The sequence below is a fragment of the Simochromis diagramma genome, unplaced genomic scaffold (genome assembly GCF_900408965.1).
Source record: "Simochromis diagramma unplaced genomic scaffold, fSimDia1.1 OVJJ01000487.1, whole genome shotgun sequence".
NCBI lineage: Eukaryota > Metazoa > Chordata > Actinopteri > Cichliformes > Cichlidae > Simochromis > Simochromis diagramma.
The window spans coordinates 744,151-760,012 of NW_024387305.1; the positions used below are offsets into that span (position 1 = coordinate 744,151).

The 15,862-nt window shown below is 38.1% G+C and overlaps 2 protein-coding genes across 4 annotated transcripts in view; both read left to right on the forward strand.

Moving 5' to 3' along the window:
- LOC120716918 (phospholipid-transporting ATPase ABCA1-like) overlaps window positions 1-4,318 on the forward strand; it is a 35,248-nt gene extending 30,930 nt beyond the window's left edge. For all 3 annotated transcript variants that reach the window (XM_040004626.1, XM_040004624.1, XM_040004625.1), the window contains exons 42-49: window positions 14-197; window positions 321-427; window positions 576-717; window positions 937-1,071; window positions 1,208-1,311; window positions 1,429-1,521; window positions 1,757-2,000; window positions 2,092-4,318. In XM_040004626.1, the coding sequence (XP_039860560.1) occupies window positions 14-197; window positions 321-427; window positions 576-717; window positions 937-1,071; window positions 1,208-1,311; window positions 1,429-1,521; window positions 1,757-2,000; window positions 2,092-2,235 (1,153 nt within the window). In that variant the 3' untranslated portion in view covers window positions 2,236-4,318. The remainder of the gene's footprint in view (window positions 1-13; window positions 198-320; window positions 428-575; window positions 718-936; window positions 1,072-1,207; window positions 1,312-1,428; window positions 1,522-1,756; window positions 2,001-2,091) is intronic.
- Window positions 4,319-6,686: 2,368 nt separating this feature from the next.
- On the forward strand, window positions 6,687-15,487 carry stra6l (STRA6-like). Its single transcript, XM_040004631.1, is given in 19 exon segments — window positions 6,687-7,362; window positions 7,784-7,856; window positions 8,607-8,707; window positions 9,278-9,408; window positions 9,493-9,613; window positions 9,836-9,881; window positions 10,041-10,166; window positions 10,832-10,905; window positions 12,243-12,351; window positions 12,480-12,633; window positions 12,917-12,992; window positions 13,128-13,209; window positions 13,320-13,368; window positions 13,581-13,698; window positions 13,799-13,918; window positions 14,345-14,396; window positions 14,398-14,509; window positions 14,926-15,069; window positions 15,186-15,487. Coding segments are annotated over 19 exon segments (1,935 nt in total). The 5' UTR covers window positions 6,687-7,336; the 3' UTR covers window positions 15,407-15,487.
- The last annotated feature ends 375 nt before the right edge of the window (window positions 15,488-15,862 follow it).

The window sequence follows — 15,862 nt, forward strand, 5'->3', positions numbered from 1 at the left end:
CCGTAACTTTCAGGTCATCCACTAGTCATCTGAAGCCCATCGGAGAGGAAGATGAGGATGTGGCAAGAGAGCGACAGCGGATCCTCAGCGGTGGAGGACAGTCAGACATCCTGGAGCTCAGACAGCTCACCAAGATTTACAAGCGTAAACAGAAGCCAGCAGTGGACCGGCTGTGTGTTGGCATCCCTCCTGGAGAGGTATTGCTGTCTTTTAGCTTTTATACATACGAGGATGAGTAATTTCTTTTTCAGTTAAGGATTAGCAAATGGCATTTTGAATGTGAAATATTAAGTAGAATATATTCTTCCTCTTTCCTGCAGTGTTTTGGTTTGCTGGGGGTGAATGGAGCAGGAAAAACCAGCACCTTCAAAATGCTGACAGGAGATTCTGTGGTAACAAGTGGCGAGGCCTACCTGGCTGGCAAGAGGTGAGAGACAAGAAAAGACGTCATATCATACGACACTATGTAGATTACAACACTACTTAATTCATGAAAAGGTGTTACATTTCAGGTTTCTTTTTCTTTCTTCATATCACTTAAAAAACCCACTTTAATCTATTTTCTCTTACTGCAGTGTAACCACAGAGATAGATGAAGTCCATCAGAACATGGGCTACTGTCCTCAGTTTGATGCTATCAATGACCTACTGACTGGCAGAGAGCATCTCGAGTTTTATGCTATCCTGAGAGGAGTGCCCGAGAAGGAAGTCTGTGAGGTCAGCAACAAGCATACGCACGTGATACATATTTGCCTTTTACACGTAAACTACACCTATAATTCTACTTGTGCAGTGTTGTTGTTTGTTTGGGTTTTTTTCCCTATTTTATATTTCAACTAGACACTTTACCTGATAATGATAACACTTTCAGCCATGATGTGTCATGTTTAAGCCAGAAGACAGTTTAACACACGCAAAACTCTAACCCTCCACTAGGTGGCAGACTGGGGCATCCGTAAACTGGGTTTGATGAAGTATGTGGACAAGGCAGCTGGCAGCTACAGTGGAGGAAATATGAGGAAACTGTCTACTGCTATTGCTCTAATAGGAGGACCACCTGTTGTGTTTCTGGTCAGTGAAACTAATAATAATAATAATATAATAATAATAAAGCATTGCTGAATGTTAAAGCTCCTAAAGTCAGTGAACTGTCTCGTAAATATGATTGTGTAGCAGCAGCTGAGTACCTGCTCTTACATGTTCGCAGGATGAACCAACTACAGGCATGGACCCCAAGGCACGTCGTGCTCTCTGGAACGCCATCCTGAGCATCATCAAAGAGGGGCGATCTGTAGTCCTGACCTCTCACAGGTTCGACAGGCCCTTCCGGTCCATGTGTTTGTTTACCTGGGCATTCTTTCTTTTTCTTTCTTTTTTTTTTTCCTAATTTCCCCCTTATGAATATTTTTCTTATGTGTTTTGTAATAGTATGGAGGAGTGTGAAGCTCTTTGCACCAGGATGGCCATCATGGTCAACGGCAGGTTCCGCTGTCTGGGCAGCGTGCAGCATCTCAAAAACAGGTCAGACCACAAAAAAAAAAAAATCACCTCTCACAACATTGTAGCTCACAAAAAGTCGTTTTACACTTTTAGCAAGATTAATGGTATTATTTTATGTTTATGACTATATATGGCAGCAATCCTGATTCTGTATTTCTGTCAGCTGCAGTAATGATTCATATGAAGGAAAGACTGGTCTTCAGCCCCATAGCAGGGAAAAAAAACTGAATGTATATATATTTAATATACTTGTTAGATTTGGAGATGGCTACACAATCATCCTACGGGTGGCGGGACCAGACCCAGACCTTAGGCCAGTAATGGACTTCATAGAAAGGGAGCTACCAGGGAGCACGTTGAAGGAGAAGCACCGCAACATGCTCCAGTACCAGCTTCCCTCATCCCTCACCTCTCTCGCCCGAATCTTCTCCCTGCTCTCAAAGAACAAAGAGGCTCTCAGCATAGAGGACTACTCTGTTTCTCAGACCACTTTAGACCAAGTAAGCAAACTTACAAACAATCATTATGAACATCCAACTTCAATTTAAGCACGCTCATTTGTTTTTCCTCTTCTTCGCCCTCCTTTTCCAGGTGTTTGTAAATTTTGCCAAGGACCAAAGTGACGAGGACCACTTGAAAGATGTCCATCTGAGCAAGCGGGACGCTGTTGTAGTGGACATTTCCCAGCTGAACTCTTTTCTCACAGACAACAAGACCAGGGAGAGCTGTGTCTGATTCCACAACATACCATCTGTGGGAGTTGCAATGCTTCGCCCACCCTCCCCACGACCGAGAAAAGATGGACCACTAAACTCTGGGGAGACAGACTGCGTTCATTTTTTTTTTCTACTTTTTAGTCTTTTTCAATTGTCATCATTTCTCAGTGGACCTGCATTTCAATGCACAGCCTCTTGAAAAGGCAGAGACTGCAGGTATTGTGACAGACACTGAAACAATGAAAGCTCAATGCAAATCAATGCAAGAAATATATATATAATTATGTTTAAGATGACGAGATATTTCTGTGAGGGTAGGAGACAGGTGCTTCTCCTTCACTAGATTGACAGAAAGAAAGGAAAGACTCAGAACACTTGAACTGACAGCAGAATTTTAATGCTGTATTAGACTGGAAAGCATGTGTAGCCTAGCTACCCACTCAATGGGCAAGACCCAGGGGACGGCAGAAGATCTCTCAGTTTTAAACCCCTTTCCTAAAGTAGTTGGCTGTGGTCAGTGAGGGTGTTTATATATTTGCCTGTATGGAGAAATCAGGATGATATAAAAAAACAAAAACAAATTTGGATCAGTCACTGCCAGCTGTTAAATCTGTTCAACCTTTTTAACCTGGTTAAAAACAGACTGACTGCTTTTTTATTCAGGGTCAAACCTTTCTAGATTTCTTTTCATTACCAAGCGCAGTTTGGGGGATTTTTTTCTATATCAAATGATGGTTAAAAAAAAAGCTTTTACAATCCACTTTCAGTCACAAATGTGCAATCATCAGCATAGTAATTTTTACTAATTACATTTTTAAAGGTAATTTAATTCCTCCAGGCAAACATAACCTTGACAGAGTTACTTTTCTTCGAATAACAATTAAGAACTGCTAACCAAGTTGTTTTGTTTTTATTTGTCGTACTTGGTGTCCTTGACATTGTCCAGCATAGTGCCTAAACTGGTGGAGACAGAAATTTGAGCACTCCATTAAAACAACAATGTATGTAGGCTGCCAAGGAATGTATAAGACAGATACCAACATGCATCAAAGCACAAAAAAAGCCCAATTTCTTTGTGTGTATAGAGAAACTTGACTGTTTTGTTTTAAAGTGTGTCCTTCATCGTGAAAAAACAACAACAACAAAAAAAAAAATCTTGTGGTTCTTTGTTATATGCACAAGATGTACAGTCTGCTATGCTGGCTTGTTGTTACTCACTCTGTCCTGTTCGGACAAAGGAGGGCTAAGGATTACTGAAGAATTTTTGAAAGTCAAATGGAAATATATAGTGCATGCTTTCCAATGGGCCACACACCTGGACTGTCCGGCCTTTTTTCTGTGTACCGAAGCATGCCGCCAGATCTGAGTGTGACCAGGATGTGCTTTTATAAACATCAGTGCGAGGGTACCACAGAAGCTTTTCAGACCTGAGCCAGTGCCGATGTGGATATTATGTACAGTAGCAATTTTGTGACGTCAAGTCGAAAAAAAAGATGTTACCAGTGGAGTGAACAAACAGTATCTGTGCCAAATGAAGATGAATATGTATCCTTAACCAACCAGCATAATCTGGAGGAGGCAAATGTTTTTTAAAGTTTGTGTTGTGCTTTTATCCATCAGCTCAGTCAAAATCCTCCTATTCTCATTGTCAACAGCGTGAAACAAACTTGTGCTCTCATTCAGTCTTATTTAGACTGCAAGTTCTTTCTATCCTCTGGTCATGTTGCCAAATTCTACTCTGTCCACGTCCATAAACTGCCACACTGAAGGTATCTGTGCTGTCAGTAGCTCTAATATAGGACAAGCTGTTGAGATATTTTGTTTATAAGAGCTAGTCAGTAAGCCAGGCTAAAATCGAGGACCATGTCAATTAATACTTTTGCTTGTAATGCTTTATAGTTCAGAAGTCCAATCCAGGCTTTAAGGTGATAACAGGTGCTCTGTTTCACGCGGAATCTCGGAAGGGGGTTCCAATATCTCGGGGATAACTGCTCTGGGGCTGACTCTGTTACCAACACCAAGGGTCTGATCCCCATCCCACCAAACCCCTGTTTTAAATTTGAGCACTTTATAGGTTTAGTATAGTCTTTTATTTCAACTATTTTAAAGTGGAAATCATGGCAAAAGAGACATGTAAAAACAAATCTCTGCACTGGAATACAGACAAAACAAAGTTAATCCACTGCATAAAACGATTTGTTTGAAACTTGAAATAGAGAACAAAGGCTTACATGTGATCGTGAGAAATGAGTGAAATAGTCAAAAGCAGAGATAGTAGCAAGTTAACGAGAGAGCGAGACAGTACTAAGGTAGGGATTTTTCTCTTCTCATGCTCAATATTATTATTTGTTTACATTTTTAAGTATTATGGCCGTTTGTGGTTGTTACCCATTATGTATAGTTATTCTTTACATTAATAAATTCATACATTTTCAAAAAAAAAGGTTCACGATGTGATTACTTTGACTTTGCTTTCACAGTACCTGTGTGCTAGATTAAAAAAAGAAAAAAAGGGTGGGCTTGTCACATGGAAGTTTGTAGCTACTGGATGAACAAAAGATCAGTTTATGTTTGGGTGTGTGGGTTAATGTGTGCTGGTGACTAAGTTTCTAGAGATTTCATGCGTCTGTGTGTCCATTTTCATCTGCTGTGTTCCCACACACGTATACACACCCACCACACACACATTTTATTTGCCTTTAAAAAGAGAAGCATACTCACGGGTTCCTGTCACTCCGAGTTATTCATCCACCAACATCATGACCGGGAGAGTTGTTTTTCTGGGACTTCTGCTCATCTGTATGACTGCAGGTAACAAAGAAAAGCCCTCTATTCTAAACAAACAATCATTCTTCTGTATGTGGGGTACTTTTAAGTGAAATTATATTTGTGTTAGATCGGGGTTAGTTAGTTTGGGGAGCAGCTGCAGTTGTAGAAGCACACTGACATAATGAAGTTTTATTGTTTTACAACACTGAGTTGAAGGGTTTATGCTTCAACACTGATCACCAAAAACAACAGTCAAATGTCACAGACAAAATATCTCTGTAAAGTATAGTTAAGTTGACTTCATTATAAATAGGAAATACAGAATACTTGGTTACATATGCATACGCATTTTGCAATATGGGGCTGTTATGTCAGGTGTGTCAGTTTTACTTTAGTTATTAAATTCTATGCACTCATACACTTAGTGAACATTTTACATATTAACAATACAGCAGTAGTAGTTTCTCATTCTAGTGCACAGTTTGAATCAGTGTAGTTACTTCTTTGAAGACCAAATTATTTTTTTGGCCTTTCTTTATTTCTTGACTATTATATGAACTATTTTTAATATTTTTTTTTTTTAAAGTTTTCTTTGGGTTTTTTTAAGGTGCAGAAGAGAGGTCTGGACTCATGAGAAAGGTGACATATTTTTAAATAGAAACTTTATATTTGAGTACTTTCAGGGATTGGATTCGTTTTAACTGAAGCTACAGCTTTGTTGCTGAAATGTTGTTAGTATTATTGTATCTATTATAGAATATAAATGACAAATGTTTACCTTTCTGCCAGCCTACTTGTCCTGACACGGCAGAGATTGTGGCGTGTCCTTTGAACCTCTCTCCTGTATGTGGCAGCGATGGAAACACTTATGCAAATGAGTGTCAGCTGTGTGCCCAGAGACAGTGAGTACACACAGCTGCTCTACACTCCCAGTATTCACACATTACTTCAACATCACCCAAGCCTGCATTAAGGAGGATATAATACTTGCACATCCATCTGTTTGTAGAAAATAAATTAAAAAATAAATTAGACAAATAATTGCTTCATGATTCAAATAATGAAGCTTTCCAGTTCATTCTTGATTCATTTTTACGAGTAATAAGCATGTATGTAGATGTTAGTGATTTTTTAGGAAAGTAATAGTTATATCATGGGAAATGATAAAGTTCTACATTTGAACAGGTAATTTAGCAGCAATGCTCTTATTCAATATTGCAAAAAATACTGACAAAACTATAGAAGATAGGATTAAGATAAGATAAAATCCTTACATAGGAAATATTGTGAGTCTGAGTAAAATAAATAAAGTCAATGCTGCGGTAATGTGAGGTTGTTTTTTTTTTTATCAGATAATGATTAAGATAAAACATTATCTTATATAGGCTTGAATCTTCCTCAAATGACAGACAGGTTTAGCTACAGGAAAGTAATGCTATTTTAGGATGATGTCATTCTTTTAAAAAAAAGATCTCTGTCTCTGTTTCTCCCTCTTTCTGTTTGTTCATGACCCGGTAACTCCTGACACATTTTATCTCTGTTCACAGATGAAATGTGACCTGTGGTTAACATGACCTCATTTTCACTCTTTATCATATGTTAAACTAAAAGTCATCTGACAGAAATCATCCCAGTCATGTCGTTATTATTTTCTTATCAGATCAACGAAGGTGGACATTATGATTGTCAAAGAGCAGAGCTGCTGACCTCCACACCTGGTGAAGTCACTGTCAAGGGCCCAATCAGAATCAAGTGAAATGATTCCAACTGTTTTAAATACTTACCGCAATCAATAAATATCATTCAACAGTGTGCTTGGGGTATTTTCTTTTGTTATCCACCAAATTCACATTTCACCAAAGCAGACAATAATAAGGAGGGCGAAACAGACGAAAGACTGAACAAATGTTTCAGTGAAGACAATGCAGAATAGAAGAAAGAAAGAAGAGATTTGTTATTTAGAGACAGGAATCAGTGTAACATTCCTTTGTAAAGTGAAGACACAAGGTGAATGAACACTTGGTTATCTAACTGGGTGAGCTAACTGTTTACACTCCTTTCACTGAGTAACACAGTGGTCGATAGTGTATGTGTGTGGCAGAAAGAGTGACAGAAAGAGGAAGGACTGGACAGACAAAGAGCGAGAGCAAACGAAAAAAGAAAAAACACAGAGGACAGTAAAACAGCAGAGTTATAAAAGTGTTGAGTCCTGAGGTCAAAGGTCAACTTCATATTAGTCACATGACTAAAACCAGGAAAAGGAGAAGTGGGATCACTCCACAGCCTGCTATATCTTTACAGCACAGCAGAAACAAAGGTTTCTGGACAGTAATGAACCAACTTATCGAAAGATGATTAGAAACTTGCTGGAACATGAGTGAGTACAAACTTTAAACACTAAATGTTAAATGTGTTACATTACAGATCTGTACTTTGCTATAATCAGCTGTATATTGTTGTCGCCGTTTGAGTTTACAAACTGATTCTAGGAGTTTGAAACAAAGACACAGGGACAGAACTTGAACTGACTTTATCAGTGCACTATGAACCCTTTTTATTAAATTCTCTTTTATCTCTAACTGATTTAGTAAGTAAAGCTTTGGTAAGGTTTTGCAAGGCTTATTCCACTCAGATCAGCACTTTAGTTTAAATAGGCTCTGTCCTGTTGGTGTCTTTTTAGTCTATCAAATTAATTTGTACTCAGCAGAACAAAAGGGAACAAACTAGGTGTTCCTTAATTTGTCATGTGTTACAGTGCATTATGTTACATTGTGTTCATAGCATCGTTGTGTCTCCAGGGTCTCTCCGGATGAGGATTGTCACCAAAGAGTGTCTGTGGAGCTAATCTTGCATCTTTCACTCATACCAGCAGTAAGCTATTCATTCATTAAAACTGCATCTTAGACATGGCCAACTACAACACTGCCTATAATAAGACCATGTTAATAATGCAGAGTTTCAGAAATTCCCTTAATAATTGGAATTTGTTTTGTATTTGAACAACTCAAGTGTGTAGTGTCCCAACTTAATTTCAGCCTATTTTATTCAAAAGATGTCTATTATCCATGGTGGGGTGTTTTTTTTATTACTAACTTTTTTTGTAGAGAATTGAAAAACATTTGTAATGCAAGTAATGTGTTAAATTACTACGTTATCAAAAAAAATATTATATTTACTATACCACCCAACAGTGGCCAGAAATACAAGCCAGAAACTGTCACCTAACTCAAGAAATGAATAAGTGTTGTGTGTGCTCACAACAGAAAACTTAGCACTCTAACTTTGAATGGTAACTTTAGTCACTTTTACTGAAGACAACATTAAAAAAAATAAAAGAAAGTCTGGGGTGACTCTAAACTTTTGCATAGTATTGTGTAACCAAGGATTACGAGTAGCACTAGCGCAGTGCTACTGGGAATGCAGGGTAACAGCATAGCAACATACAAAAAAACTGCTGCCACAATAAGTGAGCAGCACTGACTGGTGCAGCAATATATAAGGATCAAATAAAGCCTTTATAAGAGATCCATATGCTCACCCTATTTCCTTGTTCACACAGTTGATGCGAACGTGACATTATTATTTATTATAGTATTTATGATGTGATATCTTTTCATCCAGGTGTTGATTGCAGGGGTGCTGTCATTCCTTCAGAAACGAGCCCAGAGGCTGGCCATTGACGACAGACTGCCATTCCTAGATCGACGTTTTGCTATAGTTGTGTAAGTCAACAGGAGTAGTAACAACAGATGGGTCCTCAAGTCAGTGTCATATCTTTTATTATACAATAAAACGAGACGTAAATATCAGTCATAAGTTTGTAGTTTTAAACTAATGTATTAGTGTAAAAATTAATTAATTATGCAATCATCTAGGTAAGGAATTCTCAGAAAGTTGATTTTGTTCTTCGTTTTCAGTGGGAGAAAGTTTTCGTCACTCTCCCTCTCATGACTGAAACCAGCACCACTGATGAACAATGGGAACAATTACTCGTCAGCCCGTTGTTTGTCAGTAGTGCTAGTTTCAGTCATTATGCAGAACCACTGTTTATAACGTTGGGGAAACCTGCATTCAGCTGAGAACGAAGAAGTCACTTGGATGGGTGACGAAACCGTTGTCCTACTGAAAACGCTACGTCCAGGTGACCAGAATCAACTTTTTGGGATATCCCCTACTAAGTTTCACTGACATCCTTTAAGAATCATTTACTTGTGTCTGTAATGTATGACTACAGCATCACTATGGCTTTTTCTGTACTTATGGTTGTTTTTCTATTAATCATTGTGCCTCAGCCCTTTGGATACTGTAGGCAGCCTCAGTAATCGTTGGTCTTATGGCTTTGCCTTTGGGGCCGTATCAAGCAGCGTCTTGCTCCTGTTCTCTGAAAACTACGTCCCGTTCACTGTTCCATCCTGGGCCAGAGGTACATTGTTATCCTCTTACTTTTTTACTGTAGAGATTCCAAGAATTGTGTTGACAGATACACTGTTCTGACTGTTATCCTCAGCTTTTCTGTACCTGATTGGAGCTTTAGAAGTGGGCTTGGTTTATTTCCCTTTCTTTGCCTGTCTGTCCACACCATTCAGAATGACAGGGGCAGTGCTGGGAATACTCTACTCTCTATTTTGGTAAATATTCAGACATAGTCTATGTATGCATGTTTTACAACATCATTTAAAGCTTCTCATAAACTAAAACAAAAATAAACTAATGGTTAATTTAATACAGGAACTAAAAACACAAAATATAATAAAAAAGTTGGCGATTAAATAGATAGATTAACTGGTTGATGTGTGGGTGATTTAATTTTATTAACAACCGTATTACACATTTGTGTTTTTATGTTGTAGGATAGGAATTACAGCCTGGGAAACAGTCACTTGTCCCAGTGGTAAGGTAGGAAAACCAGCAATGTATCGTCCATCAAGCTTTCACAATATTCGACCCATGTTAATTAAAGACATTCAACTCTGCTGAACATTTAGCTATGAAGTTGCCTAGTGCATTAAGCTTTGAAGAACACATTTATGATTGTCTGTGTTTATGGTTTTAAAGATACTGGGTAAATACCAAAAGGTGATTTCCCAGTGGCCCCGTATGCTCTCCCTCATCTTCCTCTTCGGGCGATTTATTTACATCCTGGTCAAAGCTATTCGAATACGCCTGCACATGGAACAAGAGGTCAGAAATACCAATACATGGATTGTGATGATTCCTACTAAATACGTGTACAACATAACGTCATTACTGCCATCAAGAATATTATGTTGTTGGTAGCAAATTTGTTTGCATGTGCCCCATTCTGCCTGTAAACGCAATAGCTCACATATTTTTTATATTCTGATAAAACTTTGTAAGGGTGTAGAGTGGGGATGTGTTAACATTACATTAAAATTTGACTTACATTCACCAAGGTCTTCAAGTTGAACTTAATGATTTATTGGTTAAAAATGGACAAAAAGTCTCATTTACCTCATCACACCAACTATTATTCTTACCAGTGTAGTTTGTATTTTCAACACACATACACATTTTACTAAAAAATAATTACAATAAAAATTATGTCAGGTATTCTCTATTGAAATGGGCTTCAGCAGGGCAAACAACAATAGCCTGCAGTACAAACTTCCTTACATTTTAAAAAAAGAACAAAGAAAACAAAATTCATACATTAAAAATACAAAGATAATAAAATGAATACTACCCAGATAGTAGCTGCCTTGGTTGAAGTCGATGTCAGTTGCTATCTTAATAACGTTTTTTTTTTCATAATAGATTAGAAAGTTACAATTTTTTATGAATATAGTGAATTTTGTCTGAGTATGAATGTCTGAATCTGTTGCCAGGATTCTGCAGAGCTAACTGAGCAACACCAGGTTCAGCATGTTAAGAGACTGCTGCGAAAGACACCCGGACATAGGTAAATACACCCACTCGTGTACACGAATGAAATTGGTTTAAGGCTGCCGGCAACCAGCGCCATCTTACCCCTCCTCCCGTACAGACATTACACAGACATCACATGGGGAAGACAGGTCAGAGAGGTAGAACAATGGAGGAGAAAAAGGAACTCCACCCATACTGATACTGAGCTCCTAAAGTGAGATCAGTTCGAGAACAAAATAGAGAACAGAATAGACATCCCCCCTCATTGCATAGACAGCATGCATCTGGGGGGGTGCGTTGTATGTATGTGTCAGTGTACATGCGTGCGTGTGTGTCTGTGTGTCCCGTGTTTAACTAAGAGAAAGTGTCCATACACCGAAAGTCAACAGTCCTTCAGTCGATGCAGGTGGCCTTGAAGAATGTTTTGACCAGAGTCCAAACACGCTCCCATTATCAGGGAGAAGAATTTGTTGTTCTGGAGCCGCATGAGTGAAGAAGATGGTTGCTTGGGTTAGTGCGAACAACTGCCTTCCAGTTTCGTAGTTGGTCTAATAAGTTACTGGTCACCAAGTCTATCAATTCCCACTGAAGAGCTGTGAGCTTCTCCAAGATCTTATCCATATTGTGTTCAATAAACACAGTCTGAGTACTCATTTCTTGCCCATCATCAGTCATGTCGGCCACCCTTGTGGGGTTTTGAACAGCTGTAACCTCTTCCTTTGTTCTTCGATAAACCAGGTCTGATCAGCCAGAACTCTGTTATCATGGTTCTGAATAGGTAGATGTCGTTCAATCTCCTCCATCGAGAGTGTCACCAGGCACACAACTCAACTGACCATCAAGTATCCATCAGCAAACTTCTGCAGGACAATTGGGCTCTCCCGAGCCCACGCTTCTCAATGGGGTGTCAATTTCATTAAGGGACCAGTTGATGAAATTCATAATTCTTTAAGTTTTAGAGAACAAGACTGAGAGACTCTCAGAGGGTTAGAGTTAGACTAGACAAAGACATGAGAAGCCAAGCAGGGAAAGATATTTGAGATTTCCTGAATTTTTATGCATTTTTACAAATCTTCAGGGTATCCTAGTTTCATTCTAATATAAAATGTGACTCAACATTGGATGTTAAGTTTTAATGACTGCATTTTATAGAAACCGAGCTTCAGACTGATTAAAGTCCAGTCTGGTGTGTTCAAGCCATTTCAAAAGGTTTTAGTATCAAAAATGTGAGAGTTAACAATCCAGCTAATTGAAAATCACACGTGTCACAGTTCTGTAGAGAATTTTCAGTGCTGTTAAAAAAATGCTGCAGCTGCTATTGAACCTAAGAACAGGACAAATTGAAACTTTTCATCCATGTTTGTGTTGCAGTATGCCACTTACCTGGTTCCAAAGGAGGGTTTATGAGTGGGACCCCTACTTCAAGTATCCCAGCAGAATCATTGGCACTGTTGTAATATCCCTGATAGGCCTATATACGGTACGGAAAAGTATATTTTATGATTTTCTTGAATCGTCTAATTGATTCCCTTTGTTTGGTGTTATTTAAATGATTTATGCTTCTTCTGCGGGGACTCCTATATTCATTTGTCTTTTCCATTCCTTTAGATGACACTAGCAGACTACAGTGTCAGTAGTTCTACTTTTGACAAAATTGAAACTTGGAAAAATACACTGAAAGATGTGGTTACTGCATGTAACGAGACAGAATCCCTGGGATACATGGTACCACAGCTGGAAGAATTTATCGTTGTGGCCAGGAGTAAGTAGTCCCTTCAGACTTTTAAAGGGAGAGCATTTATGAACCCTGTGATTAATATCACATATTATGTGTAAAGTGGATATCAGACACATTTTATTTCCTGCTGTTTCGAGAGTTAATATTGCCAGTAGGAATTACCAAATAAACCTCTATTAGAAAATTGAATAATATTTTTGTTAAATATTAGGAACACAATGGTCATCGCCATTTATAAGAATACAAAGTAATATACAGTAATATAAAGTTATGCATGTTTGCATTTATGTTTGTTTGTTTATTTAAGAATCCTGGCTAGCCACCACCATCTTTGCCAGTCTTAACTCTGTTGCCTACACCTTCCATGTTTTGGCATGTTACAGGTAAGACATTTAAGAAACGGGTATAATGACTGTTAGCTATATTTAGTTTACAGCAAGACTACCATTTCTACTACCAGCAAGCAGACAAACACATCTGAATTTGTCTGTAATTTAATGAGCTTACTGTTGCTTTAGGAAACACTTAAGGAGGCTCTGGAAAGGACAGAAAGTCTTTCTTCCTGAGAAGTTTCATAAGCCTAGATCTGCTACGAGTGTGGTAAGCAAAACACTTGGATGCAAACACGCATACTGTAGAGCTGAAGTGATTTTAAATTATTGCATTCTTAACAAAGTACACAAAAATGTTTGTGCCATGAATTTTACCAGGCTTCCATAGCAAGATACTCGGGCTGGCAAATCGCTTTCACACTGTGGGGTAAGCTTTTCTTACCGTAAACTTTCAAAACAAGGACAACTGGCCTGATCTAAATAGGACATCCTGTATTAGGACTTGAGAACCAAATCTTAAGAATCATTTTCATACAGTAGCTATGAAATTAATCACAGAAAAGCTGTCTGACTTATTATACAGGCAGCTATTATAAGGAAAATATTTTTACAGTTGTTAATTATTTCTGCTTTTTTTAGGCTACCTGATTGTCCATTTTGTCCACTTCCTGTTTGCTTTGCTGATTGCTTACATGGTGGTTCTTCCTATACTGAATGGGAAAGTGCTTAGCATGCTCTCCACACTGGGAACTATATTGTAAGGCTGTTTTTCTTTTTATAACCGTGTTGCTATGATTACATATATAAATTAATGTGCACTCTGGCTGACCTTTAATGTTTTTCTGTGTCTCTTTTAGTCTGACCATCTGCATTGTAATTAGCCTGGTGATTCTTCAAATAATTTTGGTTCAGATCTTCTTCCTTCAGAACAAAATAGATGCCACAGACAAAGAGAAACCTCTAGCCCTCAACAACAGGTAGGTGTATCTCATATAAAGTGTGTTCTTGAGTCACACCAACACTCAGATCTTTCATTTGCCAGCAATTAGTCATGGTAGAAAAATGCCAAAAGGCTGATGTAATTTCACTAACCCACATTTTAAAAATCCAAAAATCTCTCGTAAATCTCACATACTCAGTAAGTGGCTCATTAGATAGCAGATACAAAATATTTAAAGTAGTATGAAAGCATTATTGGCACTTTTTCAAGGAGATTTGCATATTCACAAGCAACCAGATGACCACCAGAGTCATAAAGAATTATAGTTAATAGTTAATAGTTAATAGATATATATTGATTTCCAATTCTAACATCACTTAACAATTATTTTTCAAACAGTAATAAGACAAAAGGATTTAACTCAAAGCACATTAACCTGAAATCACAATTTCCCCCTTTTTAGGAAGGCATTTCACTGCTTCAACTACTTCTTCTTTTTCTACAACGTGGTTATGGGGAATGACCACCTGCATACTGAGGCTTCTTTTAAGCATTGTGGTGGGAACATGGTTGGTGTCTCGCATAGACCGAACTATTATGCAGAGGGGGTATGAGAACATGGATGCTGGTAAGCTTAGATTCAACTAAAAACATATAGTTAAGAAAAAAAGATCACAGCCAAACCTAAACTCTTTGGTATTTTAATATGCTGCAGTAATAATGAAAAATAATTTTATCATTCATATTATTTGATGTCCAGAAGACCACATTCAGATGCATCCACGAGATGGCAGCATTTCAATGAGAATTACAAGTTACTTTGTCTCAAGGCAAATATTGGTATCAGTCAAATATTGATTAAAGCTAGTAAAAAAAAAACACAACAACAACAAAAAAAAGATGTTATTTCACAAAAAACATGTAAAAAACATGTAAAATGACAGCTTTGTGCTCATTTGTTCTTATGTTACTGCAATACCCTGTCTGATGGTGTGTGAATTTGTATCTCTGAATATTGATAATTGTATTTCCCCTTTTATCCAGGCTACACTACATGGATTGGGATGATCTTTGCTGACCATTATCACAACAACCCAGTCATGGTATCTTTCTGTCAGATGCTGGTGTCAAGTACGCTGCAGAGACACAATTCATCTGCTTACTCCACATTCGACAATAATGTGTCAGGTCAGTGGTGTGTCTGTGTGTCTCTTCCATTTATAGACACCTTTATACTGCTTTGACCTTTCTGTCATCTAATCTTTCTCAAACTTCTGTTTTATTATCACTTTCTGTTTGTTCAGAACCCCCTGTGAACAGTCGGGCCAGGAGGCGTTGGGCTTTGCTTTACACATTACTAAGGAACCCTCCCCTGATCATGCTAAGAAAGCACCACCTCTCCTCATCATCTCCCCCAGCAGACACAGTGCTGCAGGCTTGGATTTTGGCATCTCAAACACAGAGGCAACAGGCATTGTCAGAGCTGCCACCAGAGATCAAATTGCCACCAGAAGAAGACTGTTAATAACACATTTGATTCCGGTTCTTTAAAAAAATATAAGCTGGAATCCAATGAATGACGAAGACCTTTAATGGAGACTTGTTATAAAGCAGAAGGAAGTTTTTCAGCACTGCCATCTGACTAACCTAGATAATCTCACTACCTGTTATGTCACCAGCTGAGAGTGCCATAAATAAGTTTAAAACAACTTCACTAATTTGCTAGTTAGTGAATGTACTTCTTTTTAATGGAGTTCTGTGGCCTAGGGTCTGTGGGTTTTATGTGTGTATTGTTTTTTACAAATACATAGTTTTTACTCAGACTTGGCATAAGAATTCAAACATGAGTTCATGCCATCTCTTTCCCTGACTCAGAAAGAATCTGCTGTGAAGGCAAATTAAAAAAAATATAAATGTATAAATGCAGGGATAAACAAACCTTTGTATATTGTCACAACCTCTATAACATCTCGAGTTGGAG